The 22,191-nt window shown below is 38.2% G+C and overlaps 1 protein-coding gene across 1 annotated transcript in view; it reads left to right on the forward strand.

Moving 5' to 3' along the window:
• The window catches only part of SLC27A6 (solute carrier family 27 member 6), a 62,986-nt gene that overhangs the window by 23,034 nt on the left and 17,761 nt on the right, over positions 1-22,191 (forward strand). The window contains exon 5 of the mRNA XM_036279624.1: positions 14,218-14,412. Within this exon, the coding sequence (XP_036135517.1) occupies positions 14,218-14,412 (195 nt within the window). The remainder of the gene's footprint in view (positions 1-14,217; positions 14,413-22,191) is intronic.

The following is a 22,191-nucleotide window of genomic DNA, read 5'->3' on the forward strand; positions in this document are numbered from 1 at the left end:
CTAAGGCAGTCGACAGTTAGCCATACCTAGGGATACATCTAGGGTCATATATGTCAGTCAGTCATTCATTCAAGTAATACTGTTGGTTTGAGTGTACAGGGGCACACAAGACAAATAAGACCCCTTTTCTCATGGAACTGACACTCTAGTTTAGGGAGAGAAAATAAACTAACAAAGACACGAAGAAAAGTAATTACAGACCATGACAAGTATTATGAAGAAATAAAACATGTTGAGATGATAGAGAATGCTGAGTGGTGGGAGTGGGACATTGCTAATTAGATTGAGTGGTCAGGGAAGGCTTCCCTGAAATGGTGACTTACGAGATGAGGGAGATGAGGAGCTCATATGACAAATGGGATCCAGCCATGGGAAAGTTGGGGGCGGCAGTCATGACAGAATGAACTGAAAATGAAGAAGCCCACAGAGGACACAGCCTGAATGTTTGAAGAGGAGAAAGTAGCTGGGCCGTCCATGGACCAGATCTTATAGGCCTTGGTAGACCAAAGAGAGACATTTGGTTTGTATTTCCATCAGAGCATTTGCAAAAAGATAAAAGCAAATTGTAAAAAGCTTTACCAATTTGAGATCTATTTTGAAGGAACAATAGCAAGACATGTTAGTTCAGGGATAGAGAGTAACAGAATGGATAAAATCAGAAATAGATCCCACATTTTTGGTTCAAACATATAGGTAAATTGTGAACAATTCAAAGAAATAAGGAAAATTGAGATTTGAGGAATGAAATTAAGTTTCTTTTGGACCTACCTGTTCAGTTTGGTATGTGAATTAGGTACCCAAGTGAAGAAGTAAAATAGGCAGTTGGATATACAAATCTGGAGCCCAAATAGTACAAAGAACAGGGCCTAATTAACGAGATGATGCATGTGTGATGCCTACTTTTCAAGTTAATAGCATACTTTATCATTCAGGCTATATATTTTGTCTATAGCTTTTAAGGTGGAACACTTACATTTTGGCATTCTAAAGGCATAGCCTATACCTCTTAATATATCTATTTTAGTATATATTTTTTCTGTAAATTATATCCTTTTCCTTTATTCTGTTTTCTTGAAAGCTAAGAGATTCACTGGGAGTCAGAAAGTACCCTTATGATTCTGAATACTTTCATTAAGGTGTATTGAAACTTTGACAAAATGGATTAATTACACTCAACTTCCATTATGGAAAGAGAAACATTTTATTATTTTTTTTTTTATCCTCACCTGAGGACATTTTTCCATTTTTGTTCAGATAGAGTTGGGGGGGAGAGAGAGAGACAGAGAGAGAGAGAGAGAGAGAGAGAGAGAGAAACATCGATGTGAAAGAGACACATCAAGTGGCTGCCTCCCACACAACCCCAACCAGAGCCGGGGACGAATCTCAGCCGAGGTACATGCCCTCAGTGGGAACCGAACCCACGACTCATTGGTCCTCCGGCAGATGCTCTAACTGCGGAGCCTAACTGGCCAGGGTGAAAGAGAGACATTTTAAAGTGCCTGGATATTTGATAAATATTTATTAAATATTGTTTGTTAGAAATCATAAAAATTGGACTAAATTTTTCACTAGTAATGTTTACACAACCCTTCAGTGAACCCTTAAGTGTTTGCTGGGTTTGACAGTACTGTGAGATATTTTTAAGGCTTCATTTTGAAAAAACATCTTTACTTTGTTTTCTCCAATAAAAGCCAACCGTTTCTTTCAAGATTTAAATAAAAGTTTTCCTTGTTATATTTTTTCCTTGTCATATTTAGATGAGATGTGGGGATGAAGAAGGTGTTATCAGTACCAGAGAATAATTCCAATGATGTTGATTTGACCTAGATCTCTTGAACGTGTTTGTTTATTTGTTTGACCAGTTATGTTTTATTTTTAAGTTTTTTTCTTTTAATTTAATTTATTGAGGTGAAAATTGTTAACAAAATTATACAGGTTTCAGGTGCACAATTCCACAATACATCATTTGTATACTGTATTATGTGTTCATCACCCCAAGTCAAGTCTCCTTTTATCACCATTTATCCCCCTCGATACCCTCCTCCACCGCCTCCCATCTCTGCCTGCCCCCAGCAGTCACCACACTGTTGTCCCTGTCCATGTTTTTTTCCCCTTTTTTTCATTCTTTGGTCAATCCCTCCAGACCCTTAGCCCCTCAGTTCCCATCCCTGACAGCTGTCAGCCTTCTCTCTCTCTCTCTCTCTCTCTCTCTTTATTTTGCTTGTTAGCTCATTTTGTTCATTAGGTTCCACATATGAGTGAAATCATAAGATACTTGTCTTTCTCTGACTGGTTTATTTTATTTAGCAAAATTCTCTCCAGGCCCTGGCCAGTTTGGCTTAGTGGTTAGAGTATCAGCCCTTGGACCAAAGGGTGTTGGGTTTGATTCCTGTTCAAGGACACATACCTGGGTTGCAGGCTCGATCCCCGGCCCTGCTTGGGGTCATGCAGGAGGCAACCAATCGATGTATCTCACAATGATGTTTCTCTCTCTCTCTGTCCCTCCCTCCCTTCCAGTCTATCTAAAAATCTATGGAAAAATATCCTTGGGTGAGGATTTTTTTTAAAAAAATGCTCTCTAGACCCATCCATGCTGTCACAAAGGGTAAACTTTTCTTTTTTGTTTTTTTACAGCTGAGTAGTATTCCATTGTGTAAATGTACCACAGCATTTTTATCCATTCATCTACTGATGGACAATTGGGCAGCTTTCAAATCTTGGCTATTGTAAATAACACTGCAGTGAACGTAGGGGTGCCTATATTCTTCTGAATTAATGTTTCGGTTTCTTCAGATAAATTCCCAGAAGTAGAACTGCTGGGTCATAAGGCAGTTCCATTTTTTTAATTTGCTGAGGTAATGACATTCTACTTTCCACAGTGTACCCATCTGCATTCCCACCAGCAGTGCACAAGAATTCCCTTTTCTCCACATCCTCGAAAACACTTGTTTGTTGATTTATTGATGATGGCCATTCTGACAGGTGTGAGGTGATACCTCATTGTGGTTTTAATTTACATTTCTTTGACGATTAGTGATGTTGAGCATCTTTTCTTATGTCCGTTGGCCATCTGTATGTCCTCTGTGGAGAAGTGTTTATTCAGTTGTTTTGCTAGTTTTTTAAATTGGATTGTTTGTGGTTTTGTTGGTGTTGAGTTTTTTGTTTGTTTGTTTGTTTGTTTGGTACATGCCCCTAGTGGGAACTGAACCCAGGACTCTCTGGTCCACAGGCCAGGGCGGTATTGAGTTTTATAAGTTCTTTATAAAGTTTGGATATTAACCCCTTATCAGATCTATCATTGGTGACTATGTTCTCCTATTCAGTGAGTTGTATTTTAATTTTGTTGATGGTTTCCTCTGTTGTGCAAAAACTTTTTTCTTTAACGTAGTCCCATTTGTTTATTTTTTCCTTTGTTTCCTTGCACGAGGAAATATATCAGAAAAAAATACTGCTACAAGAAATGCCTGAAATTTTACTACCTATGTTTTCTTCTAGAGTTTTTATGGTTTTGAGTCTAACATTTAAGTCTTTAATCCACTTTTAGTTTATTCTTGTGTATGGTGTAAGAAGGTGGTCTAATTTCATTTTTTTGCATATATCTGTCTGATTTTCCCAACACCATTTATTGAATAGACTCTCTTTGCCACATTGTATGTGTTTGCCTCTTTTGTCAAATATTGACTATAAAGATGTGGGTTTATTTCTGGGCTCTCTAGTCTGTTCCATTGATCTATATGTCTGCTTTTATGCCAGTACCATGCTGTTCTGATTACTACGGCCTACTATGGCCTTGCAATATAGTGTGATACCTCAGGTAGCCTGATTCCTTCAACTTTGTTCTTTTAATTTATTTCAGAGAGAGAGAGAGACATCAATTTGTTGTTTCACTTATTGTGCATTCATTGGTTGCTTTTTATGGGTGCACTCACCAGAGATGGAACATTTGCCATGTGATCTTTCAGTCCTCCCCTGAGGATATGATTTTATTGATTTTAGAGAGATGGGAAGAGAGCGCAAGAAAGAGAGAAACATCCATGTGAAAGAGAAACATCAATAGGTTACCTCCTGTATGTGTCCTGACCAGGGATAGAACCCACAACCTTTTAGTATACTGGACAATGCTCCAACCAACTGAGCCACCTGGCCAGGACAAGAATGACATTTTTTATTTAATATAAATTTTAATTGCTATTAAGATGTGCTGATTTAGTTTCATAACCATTTTCTTCTCTGCAACACTCAAAACAATGAATTCATCTCCAAGACCTACTTGTGTTAAGATATTTATACATATTTTATTACTTCTTTTCCCTAAATATTTGAAACCTATTATTATGTGTTGAGAAAAATTACCTCTTTTTTAAAACCCAGTTTTCTTTAAATAAATCAAAGATGTGTTTAATATTCTCATGCTAGATATGAAAGCATTCAGAAAAGTTGGCAAGGTACCAGAACCTTTTGTTTTTCTGCTAAAAAGCTACAAATATAGAAATATAAGGGACTAAGATAAGAAATAGCTATTAGCAATGTAAATCCTATTAGAATTAGAAGGGAATTAATAAATATGTTGGGAGGTTTTAGAATGATATCTATATTAAAGTGCTAATTTTAATGTTTGATAGTTCATGGGTAAAGTACATATAAAATACACGTGTCTTTTTCTGTCTACCTGCTTATATAGTTCATGCTGTCATTTCCACTAAGAATACACATGTCCCTTATTTGTTAAGTTTCTCAACAAAAGTAGCGTTGTGTAACCTTTATTAGAAAATCATCAGATAGTACATTGGCTATGGAATCAAAAGACACAGGTTCAATTTCAAACTCTTGTTGTTGTGTGACTTTCTGTTTCTCACTTTTCCCTTTGAGCCATAGTTCCTGTCTTTTTACAAAACAGGTAACAGTACTTACTTCTCCTAATTTGATGCTGATTCCACCAATCCAGTCACAAGGTACATGGGGGGAATAATATAAACTGGGAAGCCCAATAGAAGTGGAATGATTTTAGATTTAAACTGAATGTAGTAGTATTTTTCATAAATGTCATTATAAAATTAGAGTAATTTTTGTAGGTGTTGAAAAAGAATTGACCTTTGACTAATAAAAAATAATCATACAATATTGATCGCAGAAGTCCATTTAAATGGATCATGATAATTTTAAAATAAAACTTCAATAATATTAAAATACTAACAATTTAATGATATTATACTTGTCATTGTCACAAATAAAAACACTAGAAATAAGAATATAAAATGAGAAGCCCTAAAAATGTTATGCCTGTTTCCTCTTGGGCCATATATTGTTGTTACTACAAATGGGGTGTGTTCGATTTCCCTATATTCCAAATTGATTTAACATTTTAATATTTACATCTAAGATTATTTTATTGTTTATTTGCTATGTTTCACATGGCCTTTTCCTTTAATAGTTCGTTCCTGGCGTCCTTGCTATGAATACACAAAATCAAGGTCATAAATGGTCACTATTTGCCCGACAGTAAGGACTTAACAGCAAATATAAGAATCCTCAGCAAATGATTAATGACTGGATTTTCCAGTAGATCATTTTGTTCCCAATGGGGAAAAAAATAGCAATTAATTTAGATTTTAAAAGATCAAGGATCTAATTCCAGCTTTTTTATTAATTCACCATCAGGCAAGTCATTTTATCTTTGTCCCTTAGAGTTGGGGAGCTTGAAATGCAAACCTAAATTCCATGTCTTGAGCAAATTATCTTGCTTTTCTGAGCAACCCTGTCCCCAGTTTTCAATCTACAAAATGAATGTAATAACAATTACATCCAGAGTTGATATAAGGATTAATGATTTAACTTCGTATAGAAATTCACATGGAAACAGACTGACCACAATGGGAGGGACTCTCTGGAAGAGGAGATGTTGCTTTCTCCCCAGAGGCTGCACAAGATGGTTTCATCTTAGTGAATAGGCTACAATTGAAGATAGTCCTCAGCCTGACAGGTTCACAACCTCACCTAGTCAGTACATGTGTTTAGATTTGACTTACATAAACCAGGCTCAGAAATGCCTGTGTATAGCTTTAAATTGTCTCCATTGCTGGGTCTTCCTCAGTCTTTCTGATCTCTAAATGTTAGAATGCCTAGGACTCTCAACCAGACCTTTTCTGTTTTCTCTCTCCTTTCCTTCCCTGAACATGTTCCTGGCTGCAAATACCTTCCACAACTTAACTCTCAAATTTATATCTCCAGTCCTGTCTTCTCCCATGATTTCAAGTCTTATGTCTAGATTCCTACTTGATATCACCACTTAGAAATCTGATTGACATCTTAAGTCAAAAATGGCCAGAGCTTAACTTTTTACCACCTCCTTCATCAAAATGTGTTCCTTGCCATTTGGCCTTATCAGTTAATGACAACGCCTTCCTTTGGAGTATTCAGGCACAAAAACTCTGGAATCTCCCTTGGAATTTCTTTTTCTCAAACCCCCTGTCTAATCTGTGAGCAAGGTTTATAGATTCTGCTTTCAAATATATGCACAGTCAAACCTCAGCTTACCACCTACCTGCTACTTTTAAGTCAGCACTACTTCCTGCCTAACATTTTAGCAATAGCTTCTTCTTAACTCCACTTTGCCCCCTTAAATTCTCTGGAATAGCAGTTGATATGATTTCATTAAAGTGTAAGTCAGAATATGTTACTGCATTACTCAGATCCCTCAGATAGCCTACTTGGAAGAAAATCCAAATTCCTGTGGCATGGACAACATAGCTCTGAGCAGTCTGCTCCCCTGCTGGGCTCCCTTGACCCTCCATCCCCTACCACACACTTCCTGTTCACTCTGCTGCAGCCACACCGACCTCCTTGCTTTTCCTTCAATGTGCCAGGACTTTCAGTTTCCCCCACTGAATGTTCCCCCAGATACTGCGTGGCTCACTCCCTACTCATTCCCATTCCCTCCGCGCAAGGGCCTTCTCTGGCCACAATCCTTACTGACATCTGGTATGGTCACCTAACCAACCCAGATGGACTCCATACCCTAAGTTTTGTTCTCTTGTGATGCCACCAGGAGAATATGAATGGGTTTATTACTCACATAACAAGGGCTTTCTGGGTAAAGCAGGGCAGGGTTCCAACCATGTCCAAAAATAGCCTGAAAGAGCGGGAAAGAGACTGGTTTAGCTTTTATTGTGGTAAGTAGGCAGCACTGGGGTGCGGAGTCTTGTGCATACAGAACTGCTTTTGCGCTTTGTGGTGCCAAAGGAAGGAGCACTGGGCTTTCTCATTTGCTTTTCAGATGTGAGGCAGGAGGGGGAAGGGGACAGGTGGCGCTTGAAAGTCGTCAGTAGTCAAACATCAAGAATGGAGTCAGGCCCTGGCCAGTGTGGCTCAGTTGATTGGAGCCTCATCCTGTGCACCAAAAGGTTGCTGTTTCGATTCCTGCCCAGGTTGCAGGTGGAGGCAGTCAATCGATATTCCACTATCACGTCGATGGTTCTCTCCCTCTCTCTGTCTCTGTCTCTCTCTCTCTCTCAAAAGCAATTTAAAAATCTTAAATTAAAAAAAGGAATCGGCCCTGGCTGGTTTGGCTCAGCGCTTAGAGCATCGGCCCGCGGTCCAGAGAGACCTGGGTTTAGTTCCCGCTAAGGGCACGTACCTCGGTTACAGTTTGTCCCTGGCCCCTGTTGGGGTTGTGCAGGAGGCAGCCACTCGATGTGTCCCTTTCATGTCGATGTTCTCTCTCTCTCTCTCTCTCTTCCTCTTTATCCCTTCCATTCTATCTGAACAAAAATGGAAAAATGTCCTCGGGTGAGGATGAAAAATAAAAAAGGAATCAAATCAGACTTTTTAGTACAATGTTTGTCTTTTTGTCTTTGTTCGCTGCTTTATTTTTCTTCATATAACTTATTCGCCCATTGCATATTCCCCTTACATTACCCACACACACTGTAAGTTCCAGGAAAGCAGGGAGTTAATGTTTTTTTTATCCATAATTATATCCTCAGTACCTACAATGGTGTCTGACACAAAGTAGGTGCTCAATGAAAATTTGTAGAATTGTTTATTAAAAATCAAGTAATAAATATAACAAGCCCAGTTGCTGGAAGACTTATATACTCATAACCAGCCCAGTCTTTCCCTAATCCTAGATCTGCCAGGGAAGCTCAGTTATAATCAGAAAGTCAGAGTTCCTGGGGAGGACAGAGCCCAAAGAGGGAGTTTAGATAAAGCAAAGATTTGCATCATTGTATGGAGGGAGTTGGGCCATTGCTGCATCCAGCTCACAGCAGAAATTATCTTGCTAACAGAAATATGCACTTTCAGAACATTAATGAGTCATGGTAGTTGTGCCTTAGATGACCCTTTTCCCTGGTGTCCAGGGAAGAGCAACCTCCCTGTAAGGAATCGGGGGCGCCGCCGAATAAAACAGAGAAGAGACTGGAGAGCCAATCAGCCGAATAAACAGGGATCAGGCTTTATTGGGTGCACTCCGGGCGGGTTCACAGACTCCGGGGGTCGAGTCCTAGAAGCCGCGCTCAATGTAGGGGCTCCTGTCTTTTATATCTGCCGGTTGTATCTGGAATTTGTCCCTTAGGGTTTGGCCCGGCGGGGGTTATGCATGGAGCCTCTGGAATGTGAATAGATAAGAGCAAGATGGGAGTTAATCTATAGCCTAGAGGCAGGCCGTTCAGGGTGGGAGGCAAGGCTGAGCAAGGAGACAATGGTCGAGCACTTTGCCTGGTGCCAGTCCCCAGGCTATCGGACACTCCCTTTAAGTCTATACAGCCTTTTTTTTTCCTTTATTGATTTGAGGGAGAGAGGGGGAGAGAGAGAAACATCGATGAGAGATAACATTGATTGGCCGCCTCCTGCATGCCCCCCCACTGGGGATCAAGCCCACAACCTGGGCATGTGCCCTGACTGGGAATTGAACTGTCAACCTCTTGGCGCATGGGTCGACGCTCAACCACTGAGCCACACTGGCCAGGCATACACAGCCTTTTCTTTAGGTGAGTTAGCACAGTCATTCAGGTTAGAGGCAAATCTTGCAGACTCTTGGAGCTGCACTTTCTTTCCAAGGCAACTTTGAAATGTCTCTCGTCTAAAGCACTGTTTTCCTTCCGCTTTCGTTTCCCCCCAGTGCTACCAGGATGGAAAGCACCTATTCAGGTCTGTAAATGGCAATCCCCATTACTAGAAAATGAGTTTGAAATAAGCCTGCAATGTGGTTGCTGTTTGCTGTAACACTTGAGATCACAGAGGTCTTTTCAAACTACTATTTATGCCTCAGGATGGTTTGTGAATTGATGGCTGTCATCTCTGAAACCATGCCCCGCCCAGATCCAGGCTGGAGAGGCAACATGACAAAGACTTTTAGGGGACAGCTGGAGCCCTTAGTCTTAGCCTGGCAGGCGTTTCATTTTATGCACCCTCCCATCCTCTCTCAAAAGAGGCCCCCACCCTTTCTCACTATCATCCCTTTGCTGCTTCAGTATGGCTATTTTATGCCTGAGGGTAGGGGTGCTCCAGGATTCTCTGATACTCTGTATTTAGTGTTATTTTGTACCTGTTCTGTAATACCTACTTGACTTTCTATCAATGTTTTCCATGTATATTCTTTTCTGTGAAGGCAGCAAACTGTCGGAATGTTTAGTTATTGTCATGGGGTATGTTGTGTGACACGTGTGTGTGTGATTATCAGTGAGTTTTAAGAAAAAGATCTTATATTCAATCTAATAAAGATGGAAGACTTATAATCCCTAATATGTGCTATATATATTTTAGATGATCCTTTAGGAATTAAACCATACTTTTGTTTGGGGCATTAAGCAGCTAGTTTTCCAGGGATGACAGCAGAGATGATTGCCCCTTTGTTTTCATTATGAATTTATGTTTCTTGTCTGTCTCTCCATCTGTTAACAAACAGTGCAGTCTTTGTTTACTGAGAAATCAAAGTTGATACAAAATTACCTGTATTTACACAGAATTTATGGAGTTTCAACTTTTCTTAGGCATATAAAGAGGCCATTCAGCTTGGATGTGTTATAGATTCTCTGAGTAGGATTAAGCACATGTTCTGGAAGAAAGAGACTTTGTTTCTAGGAGGGCATTGTTAGAGGCCTGATATCTCTGGCAACTGAATAAATAAATCTGTGATGGGGTAGGAGGTAACTATAGTTCAATCACTGCCTCACATATAGTGGATCAACAGACACTGTTGGAAATACAGGTCCCCAAGAAGGTTTTGAAGAAACAAGAGCCTTAATTCAAATTGACATGACCCTTTTACTGGTACCTGATGCATGACACTGAATGCCAGAAGGAAGCTGGTGGTCTGAGATGCAAGCAAGACCTGGGGGCAATATTAAAAGCTCTGACCCATTCAGCAAATTATCTTTCAAATTCCAAGTGGAATTTTAAATGGCCGAGTATAAAATGAGTACTTTCTATGTATTGTAAAATGGCGTATTCTGTATGTGTGTGGGAGTGAAAGCTTAGTGAGCCAATATTTATAGCACCAATGTATTGTCCAATTAACCAGATGGTGCTTGACTTGTGTTAACATTAAGAATTGTTGCTTTTTTTTTTTTTTTTTTACTTTATTTATAGTTTAGGACAAGGGTCAGCAAGCTTTCTGTGTAAAGCTCCAGATTAGTAAATACTTTAGGTTTTGTGGCTCATACTACCTCTGTCACAATTACTTAATTCTGCCTTGGTATTGCAAAAGCAGTAATAAACAATTCATATAAATGGGTATGACTGTGTTCTAATAAAACTTTATTTATAAAAATAGGAGGTAGTCTAGATTTGGCGCCTGCCTGTAATTTGCTTGATTTGGATTTTATGATAACATCTTATTGTATATAACTTTTAGGTGAAAGTTCCATTCCTGTGTAAACTATTTTGTTGTTGTTTTGTTTTGTTTTATTTAATCCTCACCCAAGGATATTTTTCCATTTATCGTCAGATAGAGTAAGAGGAAGTAACAGAGGGAGAGAGAGAGAGAGAGAGAAATAACAATGTGAGAGAGACACATCGACTGGCTGCCTCCTACACGACCCCGACCAGGGCTGGGACCGAGCTACAACCAAGTTGCATGCCCTTGACCAGAATCGAACCTGCAGCTCTGTTCTATAGGCCAACGCTTTAACCACTGAGCAAAACCAGCCAGGACTGTTTTGGGTTTGTTTTTTTAACTTCTGGGGTTTTATATACATGAGTGAGTGAGTTTGTGTGTGTGTGTGTGTACCAAAAATATTATTTACAGTTGTTCCTCACCACTTCATGCTTCGACGTTTGTGGCTTCACTCTACAGTGTTTTTTTCAAATATGGTACAGTAGTATAGTATTTGAAAAAAACGCCATAGAATGAAGCCCCAAACGTCAAAGCACAAAGTGGCGAGGGATGACTCTATAGTAAATAAAGAATCCTACTTTGCAGAAATTCATTTATCACAGTAGAATCTGGAACTGATTAACCACGATAAATGAGGGACGACTGTATATTTATATATATTTTTTTTCTTTATTGATTTTAGGAGAGAGAGAGAGAGAGAGAGAAACATTGATAAGAGAGAACATGGATCAGCCACCTCCTGCATGCCCCCCACTGGGGATCAGACCCACAACCTGGGCATGTGCCCTGACCGGGAATCAAACCAGTGACCTCTTGGTGCATGGGTCGATGCTCAACCACTGAACCACACTGGCCAGACAGGATGTTCTTTTTATACAATAACTGTATTTAACAAAACTATAAAAATATTTACAATTATTGGCTTCTTCCAGGAATCTATCTATCCTAATGAGATGCAAAGGTTTATAAACAAGATACTCACTTAGTATTATTTATAAGGGTGAATATTTATAAACAGTGTGGCTATCCAAAAATAGGTGATAGTAAATAAATTCTGATATAATTATATGAAAATGATATAATCATGTTTTCAAGGATAAGAGCTAATAGTTTAGAACAATACCTAGAATGTAGTATTACATTAATAAAGTAGAATAGTATATAGTTCTATGAATAATGTGGTTATAACTTTATATACATATGGATATATAAAAATAATAATGTTGGTGTGGCAGGATTACAGCTTATTTTTATTTTTATTACTTTGTACGTTCCAAATGTTCTATCATTTGCATATATTTCAACATAGAGGAGACATAAATTCTCTTTTTCCTCACAGCACTAAATAATGAATCAGTCCATCTTTTCTCACACTCCTTAAAGTATGAGCTTCTGGGTTTTCTTTTAAAGGAGAGGAAAATAGAATAAAAATAATTTGAGAGTTAAATAAATGAATTTTATAGTTCTTGACAAAAGCCTTGTCTTAGTTTTGATAATTTTATTTTCTAAACCAATTAAATCATTTTGGATGAATGTTTACTCTTCTTTAGTAAGCTTGTGTAACTGTAGCCCACACAGGTTAAAGTCTATGGGATTTGGTTTATAAGCCACCTTCTAATTGGTCTCTAGATATGCCAACACATTTTTTGATAAATAATACTTGCTAAAACTCATCTCTGACCTGAAAAGCTTCCCACAGTTATGCCATATTACAGAGTGTTCTCTGTTCAAGCAGAATGAGTCCTAAGATGTGTAACACCAGTATTTTATCTAGGAAAAGGGTAGTGGAAAGTCCAAGCTAGTGCCTGCCAGGTAGGACCATATCTGACATGCCCATAGGTGGGAACCAGGGCAGACTGCTCGGTTATGTTTAGTGTTAGAAAAGTACGCTCTGTATTGGAAGGAACTGCTGTTGTCTGAATACGTTTTTTCCTCTCTCTGCAGAATATTTCAGTTAAACCCCGTTGATGTGGGCCTAAGCCCACAACAGCACGTCAGACTGTTATTTCCAATGTATCCACAGTCTTAGCTGTCTCTTATTTTATTTTTTAATTTAATTTAATTTTAATTTTATCCAATTAGTTTTTAGCATTTAAAACAAAACCCAGTAGTACTCTCAAGATAAACAGTACCTACCTGCTATCGATACTTTGTCTCTGCAGTGAACAAGGGGGTATATATGTCTTTTCAAATGAGTGTTTTCATTTTCTCAGATGAATACCCAGAAGTAGAATTGCTGGATCATTTGGCAGTTCTGTATTTAAATTTTTTTTGAGGAAACCACACTGTTTTCCATAGTGCTTGCAACCCACTATGGCAATCCCACCAGCAGTGTACAAGGGTTCCCTTTTCTTCGTGTCCTCTCTAACACTTGTTATTTCTTGTCTTTTGTCATTCTAACAGGTCTGAGTTTATGATTTTTGACCAGTGCGTAATTTATATTAACATAGTATCTATTGAATATAGAATAAAATATAGTTCTAGTTTTTCTTTTAATTCCAAAATATGATCTAGAAGTAAAAATATGAGAACATTGCGAATTCAAAAATGTAATAGTTGCCCTGGCTGGTTTGGCTCAGTGGTTAGAGTGTTGGCCCACAGACCAATAAATTGTGGGTTTATTTCCAGTTTAGGGCACATACCTCGGTTGTGGTTCGTCCGTCCCCAGCCCTGGTTGGGTCGTGTGGGAGACAACCAATCGGTGTGTCCCTCTCATGTCAATGTTCCTCTCTCTTTCTTCCTCTGTCTCCCTCCCTCGCACTCTATCTGATGATAACTAGAAAAAAAATATCCTCAGGTGAAGATTCAAAAAAAAAGTAATAATTACAAGTAGAAGTCATAGTATTTGCAAGCCAAATACTACAGTGGTTAGGACCTCAGTTTACTGTTTACCTTTTTAGACACTGGGCTTACCTGTACAATGTAGTATATAGGTGAGATAGGTACTATCAGTTTTTGCGGATGAATAAACTGAGAATCAGAATAGTATTTAACCTTTTGTTCCAAGTTATATACACAAAAAATAATAGAGCTAAGAGTACAAACAAGTATATTTTATAATTTTTTAAAGTAATACTTTTTTCCCATGAAATATGCGTGCTTCCTTACCTGATCTCTACCAAAATAAGGCTTCAATAAGCTGGAATTTAGAAAGATCTTATACCACATATGGGGAAATAAAGCTGTATTACTCTGGGCCAGGTTAGTTTCATTAGCTGTTGGACACGGTTCTGCAGCAGACTTACATGATTTTTTTTGTTTTACTTTCCTTCCATGATTGCACATATATAACTTCTAGATAATTACCATTTAAGTAAAGTAGTGAAAGAAAGAATTGGGAACTAGAATTAATAAATTACAAGCAAAATATTTTCTTCTGACAGAGAGAAGGAGAAAAGGACCATCAGGTGCGTTTGGCAGTTGGAAATGGTGTTCGGAGTGATGTATGGAGAGAATTTTTAGACAGATTTGGAAATATTAAGATGTGTGAGTTTTATGGAGCCACCGAAGGAAACATTTGTTTTATGAATCACACTGGGAAAATTGGAGCCGTGGGGAGAACAAATTTCTTTTACAAAGTAAGTACCATATTTTCTTCATGAAAGAAATACTTTGAGACCTGCTGACCTCTCCTCTAACTTTGTGCTTGTACATTATGGTAAATATTACTATGTGTGTTTGGTTTTTGTTTATTTTTCTTAAGGGTCACAACATTTATTTATTTTATTTTCTCTTTATTTTTTATTTTTTAAATTATTTTAAAAAGTATAACAGATGTCCCTGTTTGTGTTGTTTTTTTAAGTTGAGAACGTCTATAAATAAAATAGTGGCCTCTAGGTGAAGTAAGTACTTACTATAGGTTATGAAAACCTCAACCTCCCATGTTTTCCTTCTATCATAAGGGAATAATAATACCTAATTCTTCTGTGCAGTTTTCAAATTTAAAGATGTAAGTATAAAATGCAAATATAGATCCTGATATATATCAATTTGACTCTATTTTTTTCAGTATTTTCAATTCACTATTTCTATTTACCTTCTGTTTTATATCATTCAAAACTTATGTATAGGCTTCTAATACATGGTTTCGTTAAAAATTATATTAAGATACCACTAAAATCTTAAAAGTAACCAAAAATCACCTTCTTTGGGTCTACCCAATTCTTCAGACTGTTATGTTCATTATATTCCACAAATAAGTGAGATCATGTGATATTTGTCTTTCTCTGCCTGGCTTGTTTTGCTAAGGATAATACTTTCCAGGTTTCTCCATGACGTCTCAAAGGATAAGAGATCTTTCTTTCTTACAGCTGCATAGTAGTACTCCATTGTGTATATGTACCACAGGTTTTTATCCATTCATCTAATGATGGACACTTGGGCTGCTTCCACATCCTAGCTATTGTAAATAGTGCTGCTATGACATGGGGGTTCATACATTCTTTTAGATTGGTGTTTCAGGCTTTTTAGGATATATTCCTCGAAGTGGGATCACTGGATCAAATGGAACATCAATTTTAATTTTTTGAGGTAACACCATAGTGTTTTCCATAGTGGCTGCACCAGTCTGCATTCCCACCAGCAGTGTACTAGAGTCCCCTTTTCTCCACACCCTCGCCAACACTTCTTGTTTGATGATTTGTTGATGGCGGCCATTCTGACAGGTGAGAGGTGATACCTCATTGTTGTTTTAATTTGCATCTCTCTGATGATTAGTGATGTTGAGCATTTCTTCATATGTCTCTTGGCCATTTGTATGTCCTGTCTGGAGAGGTGTCCATTCAGCTCCTCTGCCCATTTTTAATTGGGTTCTTTGTCTTCCTTTTGTTGCGTTGTATGAGCACTCTATATATATTGGAAATTAACCCCTTATCTGATATATCATTGGCAATGATGTTCTCCTATACAGTGGGTTGCCTTTCCATTTTGATGGTTGTTTCTTTTGCTGTGCAGAAGCGTTTGAGTTAGATGTAATCCCATGTTTTTATTTTTTCCTTTGTTTCTGTTGCTTTAGGTGATGTATCAGTGAAAATTCTACTGCATATGATGTCTGAAATTTTGTTGCCTACATTTTCTTCCAGAATTTTTATGGATTCACGGGTCACATTTAAGTCTTTTATCCATTTTGAGTTTATTGTTGTGTATGGTTTAAGTTGATGGTCTAGTTTAATTTTTTGCATGTAGCTGTCCAATTTTCCTAACACCATTTATTAAAGAGGCTGTCTTTACTCCACTGAATGCTCTTACCACCTTTGTCAAATATTAATTGAGCATAGTGTCTTGGGTCCATTTCTGGGTTCTCTGTTCTGTTCCACTGGTCTATATGCCTGTTCTTGTGCCTGTAACACCAGGCTGTTTTGATTACAGTAGCTTTGTAGTATAACCTGATATCTGGTATTGTGATTCCACCTACTTTGTCCTTCTTTTTCAAAATTGCTGTGGCTATTCAGGGACATTTTTGGTTCCATATGAACTTTTGAAGTATTCGTTCTAGTTCTATGAAATATGTCATTGGTATTTTGATGGGGGTTGCATTGAATCTATACATTGCTTTGGGTAATATGGACATTTTAATGATGTTAATTCTTCCAATCCATGAACAAGGTATGTGCTTCCACTTTTTTATATCTTCCCCTATTTCTTTTTCAACGTCCTGTAGTTTTCTGCAAATAGGTCCTTTATTCTTTGGTTAAGTTTATTCCTAGGTATCTTAATTTTTTTGCCATGATGGTAAATGGGATTGTTTTTTTCACTTTCTCATTGTATGAGTTCATCATTGGTGTATAAGAATGCCGTTATTTCTTGACATTAATTTTGTATCCTGCTACTTTGCCAAATTCATTTAGTAAGTCTAGTAGATTTTTGATGGAGTCTTTAGGGTTTTCTCTGTATAATATCATGTCATCTGCAAATAATGACAGTTTCACTTCCACCTTTCCAATTTGGATCCCTTTTATTTTTTCCTCATGTCTGATTGCTGTGGCTAAGACTTCCAGTATTATGTTAAATAAGAGCGGTGAAAATGGACATCCGTGTCTTGTTCTTGTTCTTAATGAAAATGATTTTAGTTTCTGCCCATTGAGTATGATGTTGGCTGTAGGTCTTTCATATATGGCCTTTATTATGTCGAGATATGATCCCTCTATTCCCACATTACTGAGTGTTTTTATCAGAAATGGATGCTGGATTTTGTCAAACGCTTTTTCAGCATCTATTGATATGATCATCTGGTTTTTATTCTTCATTTTAGTTATGTGGCGTATCACATTTATTGGTTTGGTCATATTGTACCAGCCTTGCATCCCTGGAATGAATCCCACTTGGTCATAGTGAATAATTTTTTGATGTATTGCTGGATCCAATTTCTAGTATTTTGTTCAGGATTTTGGCATCTATGTTTATCAGGGATATTGGCCTGTAGATTTCTTACTTTGTGGTGTCTTTTTCTGGTTTTGGAATTAGAATTATGCTGGCCTCATAAAACGAGTTTGGAAGTCTTCCTTCATCTTGAATTTTTTGAAATAGTTTGAGGAGAATGGGTGTTAGTCCTTTTTTGAATGTTTGGTAAAACTCCCCTGTGAAGCCATCTGGGCCTGGGCTTTTGTTTTCTGGGAGTCTTGATTACCTCTTCAATTTCCTTAGTTGTTATTGGTCTGTTCAAGTTTTCTATCTCTTCCCAGTCCAGTTGTGGGAGACTATGTGTTTCTAGAAATTTGTCCATTTCACTTAGATTGTCGAATTTGTTGCCATATAATTGTTCATAGAAGTTGTTAACGATCCTTTGTATTTCTGTGGTGTCAGTTGTTACTTCTCCTCTTTAGTTTCTGATTTTCTGTATTTGAGTTCTCTGTGAGTCTAGATAAGTGTCCATTAATCTTGTTCATCTTTTCAAAAAACCAGACCTTTGTTTCATTGATCCTTTTAATTGTTTTTTTGGTTTCTATGTCATTTATTTAGGCTATTTCCTTCCTCTACTTGCTCTGGGGATTTCTTTTTGTTTGCTTTCTAGTTCTTTAAGTTGTGAGGTTAGATAGTCTATGAGAGACTTTTCTGGTTTCTTGAAGTAGAACTGTAGTGCAATGTACTTGCCTCTCAGAACTGCTTTTCCTGCATCCCATAGATTTTTGTGTTGTTGTATGTTCATTTTCATTGCCAGGAAGTTTTTAATTTCTTTTTTGATCTCCTCGGTAACCCATTGTTTGATAACATGCTATTTAGCCTCCATGTGTTCAAATGTCTTTGCATGTTCTTGTTGCAATTGATTTCTAGTTTCATGACATTGTAATCTGAGAAGATGCTTGATATGATTTCAGTCTTCTTCAACTTGTAGGGGCTTGCTTTGTGTCCTAACATGTGGTCTATCTTTGAGAATGTCCCATGTACACTTGAGAAGAATGTGAATTCTGTCGTTTTGGAGTGTAATTCTCTATAGATACCTATTAAATCCATTTGGTCTGGTGCTTCATTTAGAGTCTCTGTTTCCTTGTTAATTTTTTGTCTAAAATATCTATCCAGTAATGTAAGTAGGGTGTTGAAGTCCCCTGCTATGATTGTATTGCTGTCGATTTCTCCTTGGAAGTCCTCCAGAAGATTTTTAATATATTTTGGTGCTCCTATATTGGGTGCATATATGTTTACCAAGGTTATATCTTCCTGTTGGATAGATCCTTTCAATATTAAGTAGTGGCCTTCTTTATCTCTAGTTATGGCCTTCATTTTTAAATCTAATCAATCATATGTGAGTATTGCTACCCCAGCTTTTTTTTCCTTTCATTTTGCCTGGAAGACTTTTTTCCATCCCTTCACTTTCAACCTTTGTGAGTCTTTTGGCTGTGAGGTGGGTCTCTTGTAAACAACATATAGATGAGTCATGTTTTCTTATCCAATCAGCTACTCTGTGTCTTTTTATCACAGCATTCAGTTCATTTACATTTAAGGTGATTATTGATATGTACTTATTTATTGCCATTTTTTTATTTAGTTGGTTGTATTTTTCTTCCTATTTTTTCTAATAATTATAGCAGTCCTTTTAACATTTCTTGCAGTGCTGGTTTGGTGCTAATGTATTCCCTTAGCCTGATTTTTTGTTGTTGTTGTTTTGGGGAAGCTCTTTATTTGATCTTCTATTTTGAATGATAGCCTTGCTGGGTAGTCTTGGATTGAGATCCTTGTTTTTCATGGCCTTAATTACCTCATGCCATTCCCTTCTGGCCTGTAGTGTTTCTGTTGAGAAGTCAGCTGAGAGCCTTATGGGGGTTCCTTTGTAGGTAACCTCTTGCTTATCTCTTGCTGCCTTTAGGATTGTCTCTTTATCTTTAATCTTTGACATTTTAATTACTATGTGTCTTGGCGTGGGCCTGTTTGGATTCTTCGTACTTGGGGCTCTCCATGCTTCTTGAACTTGCATGCCTTCTTCCTTCACCAAATTAGGGAAGTTTTCTGTCACTATTTCTTCAAATATATTTTCTAACCTTCCTCATTTTCTTCTTCAGGGACTCCTATGATGCAAATATTATTACATTTCCAATTGTCCCAGAGTTCTCTTAAGCTGTCTTCCTGTTTTTGAATTGTTTTTTCCTGTTGGTTTTCTGATTGGTTGAATTTTTTCTACCCTGATTTCTAATCCACTGATCTGGTCTTCAGCTTCCTCTGCTCTGCTGGTTAGTTTTTCCAATGTGTTCTTTATTTTTGATAGGTCATTCTTCATTTCTTCTTGGTGGTTTTTAATTTCCAATTGGTTGATTTTCAATGTTTCCATGTCTTTACTCATGGCGCTTATTTCCTTACATATGCTGTTGAGCTTCCTCAAGATCATGACTCTGAATTCTAGCTCTGTTAACTTGCTTAACTGCTTTTCATTTATCTCATCCTCGGTAGAGGTCTCTTTTTCTTTATTTTGGCATTTCTTTCTTTGTTTCACCATTTTGGCTATCTCAGTGGGTTTTGGAGCCTGCCACATTTCTCCTGTGGATATTGGTGTTCTGCTGTTTGTGGCTCCCTCTACTGAGTTTGGATGAGTGAGTGAGGACCCACGTTAAACACCAGTGTCAAGTCTTACTTTCCTGGGTAGAGTTGCAAGCCCAGGAATGGTTCAGTTATCCTCTAGCTTTTTGCCTGGAGGCTATTAGTTGTGGTTACATGAAGAGCCTTGTTTTCTCAGTTGAATGAAAAACTACCTCAGGGATTCCAAAATGGCGGCAGAGTGAACGGAAGCTACACAGACCATCTCCCAGAACCAAACTGGAATTACAACTATTACACAGACAAATCAACGGTAAAAAGCAACAGAAAAGCAGCTTGCAAGGACCATATAACCAGGGACACTGACTCAATCCTGGTAGGATTGCGAAGGCGCGAGATGGGGGCTAGGAGCCCATAGACAGCAGCGGCCTAAGCTGGGAGCAGTGCCCTCGGGTTACACTCCCAAGCGGCTCCACAGCGCAGAGCCAGGACAGAGGCTAAAAAAGCCACAGCCACTCACCTTGGCCTCCAGCAGAGGGAAGGCAGACTGGACCAGAACTGTGTGGGTACACTCGGGATTTGGAGGGCACTCAGAGCTTTTGCTGAGTTGCTGACACGCAGGACGGTGACCATATTGCTCCTTTCCAGGGCCCTGGGGAAAGGCAGCAGCCCCTCCCTCAGAGATTCAACCCCACCCTCTGGGACATTGAAATGCTAATTGAGGCTCATTAACATCTAGCATCTGCCCCACCCTCGGGAAATCCCCTTATGATGAGCACCTGAGGGAGGTTTTCAATCAACTGACAACCCAAATTCTTCAAGTAACCTCAACTGCTAGCCTCCAGGCAAAAAGCTGGAAGATAACAGTAACTTTTTTTGGGCTAGCAACTTTAACTACGAAAGTAAGACTTGACAGTGATGTTTATCGTGAGTTCTCCCTTGCTCATCTAAACCCAGGAGAGGGAGCCTCAAACAGCAGAACACCAACACCCACAGTAAAACTTGACAGGCTCCAAAGTCCACTGTGATAGCCAAAATGGTGAAACACAGAAACAGAAGCCAAATGAAAGAACAAGAGACCTCCACCGAAGATGAGATCAATGTGGAGCAGTTAGGCAAGTTAACAGAGCTAGAATTAAGAGCCATGATCTTGAGGAAGCTGAACAGCATGAGTAAGGACATAGAGATGCTGAAAATAAACCAACTGGAAATTAAAAACCACCAATAAGAGATAAAAAAAAATCACATATCAGAAATGAAAAACACATTGGAAGGTCTAAAAAGCAGAGTAGAGGAAGCTGAGGACCGGATCGGTGAATTAGAAGACAGGGTAGAAAAAATCAACCAATCAGAAAACCAAAGGAAAAAACGATTAAACAACAGGAAGACAGCTTAAGAGAACTCTGGGACAACTGGAAACGTAATAATATTCACATCATAGGAGTCCCCAAAGAAGAAGAAAATGAGTAAGGGTTATAGAATATATTCAAAAAAACAGTGTCAGAAAACTTCCCTAATTTGGTGAAGGAAGAAGGCATTCAAGTTCAAGAAGCACAGAGAGCCCCAAGTAAGAACCCAAATAGGCCCACACCAAGACACATAGTAATTAAAATGTCAAAGATTAAAGACAGAGAGAATCCTAAAAGCACCAAGAGATATGCAACAGGTTACCTACAAAGGAACCCCCATAAGGCTCTCAGCTGACTTCTCAACAGAAACACTATAGGCCAGAAGGGATAGGCATGAGGTAATCAAGGCCATGAAAAACAAGGATCTGAATCCAAGACTACTCTACCCAGCAAGGCTATCATTCAAAATAGGTCAAATAAAGAGCTTCCCAGACAAAAAAAAAAGGCTAAGGGAATACATTAGCACCAAACCAGCACTGCAAGAAATGTTAAAAGGACTGCTGTAATTAGAAGAAGAAATAGGAAGAAAAATAGAACCACATAAAACAAAAATGGCAATGAACAAGTACATATCAATAATCACCTTAAATGTAAAGGGACTGAATGCTCTCATAAAAAGACACAGAGTAGCTGATTGGTAAGAAAGCATGACTCATCTATATGTTGTTTATAAGAGACCCACCTCACAGCAAAAGATTCACAAAGGTTGAAAGTGAAGGGATGGAAAAAATTTTTCCAAGCAAACGAAAGCAAAAAAAAAGCTGGGGTAGCAATACTCATAGATGATAAAATAGATTTCAAAAATGAAGGCCATACTAGAGACAAAGAAGGCCACTACATAATATTGAAAGGATCTATCCAACAGGAGGATATAACCTTGGTAAACATATATGCACCCAATGTAGGAGCACCAAAATATATTAAAAATTGTCTGGAGGACTTCCAAGGAGAAATCGACAGCAATACAATAATAGCAGGGGACTTCAA

Source organism: Molossus molossus, unplaced genomic scaffold (genome assembly GCF_014108415.1).
Source record: "Molossus molossus isolate mMolMol1 unplaced genomic scaffold, mMolMol1.p scaffold_m16_p_3, whole genome shotgun sequence".
Classification (NCBI taxonomy): domain Eukaryota; kingdom Metazoa; phylum Chordata; class Mammalia; order Chiroptera; family Molossidae; genus Molossus; species Molossus molossus.